The 4,070-nt window shown below is 47.6% G+C and overlaps 1 protein-coding gene across 1 annotated transcript; it reads left to right on the top strand.

The window, feature by feature from the left end:
* Positions 1-208: 208 nt before the first annotated feature.
* Positions 209-1,333, top strand: TMEM229A (transmembrane protein 229A). The gene has a single exon (XM_047837490.1). The coding sequence runs from the start codon at positions 209-211 to the stop codon at positions 1,331-1,333; it is 1,125 nt and encodes a 374-aa protein (XP_047693446.1).
* The last annotated feature ends 2,737 nt before the right edge of the window (positions 1,334-4,070 follow it).

Below are 4,070 nucleotides of genomic sequence, written 5' to 3'. Positions count from 1 at the left end.
GCCGGGCGGCCCGCGCGTCTCCGGGGCGCACCAGCTGCGGCTGCCACCGGGCCGCGGCCGGGACGGAGCACCCTGCGCGCCCCCCGGGGGCCGGCAGCGGCCGGGAGGCGGCGCGGGGCTCGGCTCCTCCGCCCCGCAGCTCCGCGCACCCTGCAGCGGCGGCGGCGGCGACGGCGCGGGCTCGGGCGCCCGGGCACCCTCCGAGCCCATGGCGGGCAGCGATGCGGGCGGCGAGGGTCGGGCGCGGAGAAGCGGCGCCGCGCGGCGTCCGGGGGCCCCCGGCGGGCGGGGAGGCGAGGCTGCCGCCAGCAACCCGGGGCCGCTGTCCACTGCTGAAGCGCCGGCGGACGGCGCTGCGCTGCCCGCCTGGATGCGCCTCTACTTCTACGGGATGCACGGGATCACCCTGGACGTGCTCGTGTCCGCGGTTCGGCGCTTTGCTAGCAGCCCGGACCTCCGGATGCTGGGCTTCTCCTCGCCCTACCGCTGCCTGCTGCACTCGCTCACCCACTTCGCCCTGGAGAAGGTCTACCTGCAGCAGCGGCGCTGCCCCAGCGCCTTCCTCTTCAATTTTCTCCTCTACCCCTCGGCCCACGTGGCGCTGCAGACCCTGGCGGGCCAGGCGCTGCTGCTCGGCCTGCGCAGCGGACCGCGGGGTGCGGCGGCGCCGGGGACACTGGACCTAGCGCTGCAGTATGTGCTGGCTCTCTACCACTGCCATGTGTTCCTGAAGCGCTTCCTGCGCTTGCGGTACCGGCGGCAGCCGGAGCAGCGGCAGCAGCCGCAGCATCGGCCCGGCGCGCCCCCCGGCCCTCTGGGCGCCCGGGCCCCTGTGGTTGCAGGTGGCCGGAGGCGACTACCCCGAGACACTCGGGGCGTCGGAGGAGCCTCCGGTCAGGGGCTGCCGGACCTGCTCCGCTTTCTTTTCTTCGGAATGCACGGCTTTTTGGATGAGATCTTCTTCACTTTCTTCTTTAACTTACTGGGGCAGGGAGACGGGGCCACCAGCGGCCACACGTCGCTCTGGTCCTTCTTTATTTATGGCAGCTGCAGTTTTGTGGTGGAAAAGCTCTACTTCCACCTGCACTGCAGTCGTGGCTGGAGCGCTTGGAAGCGGGTGCCCATCTACGTGATCTTAGTCTATGTGTGGGAGTTGTCCTGGGGTCTGGGACTCCGCATGTGCGGTGCTTGTTCCTGGGACTATTCTCACTACCCGCTCAATTTCATGGGCCTCATCACCCTGATGTATTTACCTGGTTGGATATTTCTTAGTGTGTACCAGGACCTACTCTCCAACGTGTTGTGGCGGGTGCAGTACCTACCGACCAAATGAGACAAAACAAAACAAAAGTCACCGGATTCCCACGAAGCAATTCGATTTACTTTTACACGTTTAAAACGGAGTGGGTTTTTTTAGCCTTTTAATTTTTATACGTTTTACTAAATTCTTACAATAGGTTTTATTGGACCCTTTAGTTTTTATGACACTTTGGAACCTATGCATAATAATACAATATTTCAAAATACTGCTCAAGACATAAAGTGCTTGTCAATATTGAAAACCCCTTACAAGCCCAAGCAGTAAAACCATTATACCTTAACTTCAGAACCTGTAGTATGTTCACTTTTTGGGGCGTAGGTGGGTGATAACTACTAATTTTTTTTTTTTAAGTGAGGAGGTTATTCAGATCAGAAATCAGTGATCTTTACAAGATTTGGCGAAATTTTCTGATTTAATGGTTTGTTTACTTTCTTTTTAATCCAATTTCATTTTAATTCCTTGCCATACTTACCAATCCCTGCTGAAACTCAGTATCTTGTACTTCTAAAACTACAGTTAATAGCTCTTAAAGTGCCTCCCTCTAGCACACAAGTGAAAAAGAAACTGACAAATGTGAAAACACATCCTATGGATACATTTTTAAACTCAGACAGGTGACACTGTGTTGAGATATTTGATCTCCATCCTGGAAATGATTGTTTTCCAATGTGGATTAGCCTTAAATGCCAAGCGTGTTAACATTGATTAGATTTTATGTTATCTATGGCTGTAAATTTTTGTTGTAAAATGTTTACCTTGGATGCCCAAAGTCCAAGCAAAGTTATACCACTCAATAGTGTTCTAACCCTAAGGACTTTTGCTACATGGAGCTTCAAGACTAGAAACGATTCCTTGGAATAAAATGAACCTAAATGTTCATTATACTCGCCTTTGGCCTAATTGTTTACCGTGACCACAGATACGTGTTTTCAGTGTACTTCTGCCACGGCTCACTTGTAAACATCTTTCTTTTTGCTTCTGGGCCCACAGAGTTTTGGGGCCAAACCTTGATGTGGTAACGTGCATTATAAATCCGTGATAGCTTTATGGTGACTCGTTATTAATGTCTGGAAGCTCCAAAGTTAAATGAGATGATAAAAACCATTTTAAGAAATCATGTCTAATCGATTAATAATGTACTTTAAAATTGTTTGTTGTTTTTATTATAGCGAGAAAAGACAAGTAGAATTGAGCGTGGCTCAGCGAAGGATGACTAATTCCTTCTCAGTTTTTATTACAAAGGTAATTAGAAAAACTTACAGTGTGTACAAATGAATAGTTTCTGCTTCAAACTATTAGCTCATCTGTACTATGAAAGGGGCTTATTTCTGTTTTCAGAAAATGTTTGCTATGGTAGTAAAAACGAGTATGTATTTAGATGGCTTTCAGGAATAATTTTGAGAATGTTATTTTTTAATCCATTCTCTGAGGTTGCAAGGTAACTTATACGTAATGCAACATAATCAACCCTACCTGTGAAATGGACCGTGTCACACTGAATATTTTAGCTGGTCAAAGTTGAAGAGCAGCTATTGAAAGTAAGCTAAGTGTTTGCAGAAAGTAAAAGCGTCAGCTTATGACACTTGGCCATAAAGGATTTCTGAAAGCCTTGGCGGGGGCAAAGTGTTAAGTATGGACACTAAAGTTAGTCAGAAACTGAGCAAAATATTTGTAATACAAATGTGACACACACACCGGAATCTGAGTGAAGTGTGGCACCACTCCACACCACACATTCCCGTGAATGTTTAACCACATCCTTGGCTTCTAGAATACTTGTTAAATGTACAGGTTTGCACTCATATCCTCTCCTGCACTCTACTGCTCCTCATCCCTGCTTTCCTGCTTACCAGCATTCTTGGGGTAAGAAATCTGTCGAGAGGTGAGAAAGAAAGCCTGTTAATCCTATTTAAAAATTTTTTGTGTGTTTTATTTTATATTTGAGAAAGAAAGAGGCAGAGCATCGGCAGGGGAGGGGCAGAGAGATGGAGACAGAATCTGAAGTAGGTTCCAGGCTCCACGCTGTCAGCACAGAGCCTGACGTGGGGCTCGAACTCATGAACCTCTAGGTCATGACCCAAGCTGAAGTTGGATGTGTAGCCGACTGAGCCACCCAGGCACCCCGTGTTAATCCTCTTTTAAAGAAAAGGTCAAGGTTTCCATTCATTCAGTTCATTCAAGAAATAGTTATTGTGCACCCTCTATTTGCAAAGCATTTGTCTATATTCTGCAGATACAGCAATAACCCAACACAGACAAAATCTCTGTCCTTATGAATCTCAAGCTTAGTGCTTTGATAAATTTGAGGCTATACTTCTTTGCAAGGCTACTGTTTTAGTACTAGGCAATGAGAGGCAGTGGCTAGGAGGGTTCCCATCAGGCCTATCCCTGGAATATCAATCCATCATCTCTAAAACAAAAGCCCATTAACAGCCCCTCGGCTAGTTCTACAAAGACTTCATTCATATGTATTCAGGAAGTGATTATTCTGACTATTAACTCAGCACCTTGCTGTAGGGCATCTCATTACATGTTTACTCAATTTCTTAATTGACATTTTGCTGTAACTGAAACTTCAAAGAAAAAACAGGGAAAGAACCACCACATCAATCAATTCTGTTAACTTATTAGCAGTTCAGCTATAGAAGTGACAGGTCAATATAATAGTATCTAAGTAACACCACCTGCCAAAATGTTGTTGCTCTATTATATATATAAAATCTGAAGTAAATATATGTATATATCCATG

This window comes from Prionailurus viverrinus, chromosome A2 (assembly GCF_022837055.1).
Source record: "Prionailurus viverrinus isolate Anna chromosome A2, UM_Priviv_1.0, whole genome shotgun sequence".
In the NCBI taxonomy this organism is placed as follows: Eukaryota; Metazoa; Chordata; class Mammalia; order Carnivora; family Felidae; genus Prionailurus; species Prionailurus viverrinus.
This window is presented reverse-complemented; position numbering and strand designations above follow the sequence as displayed.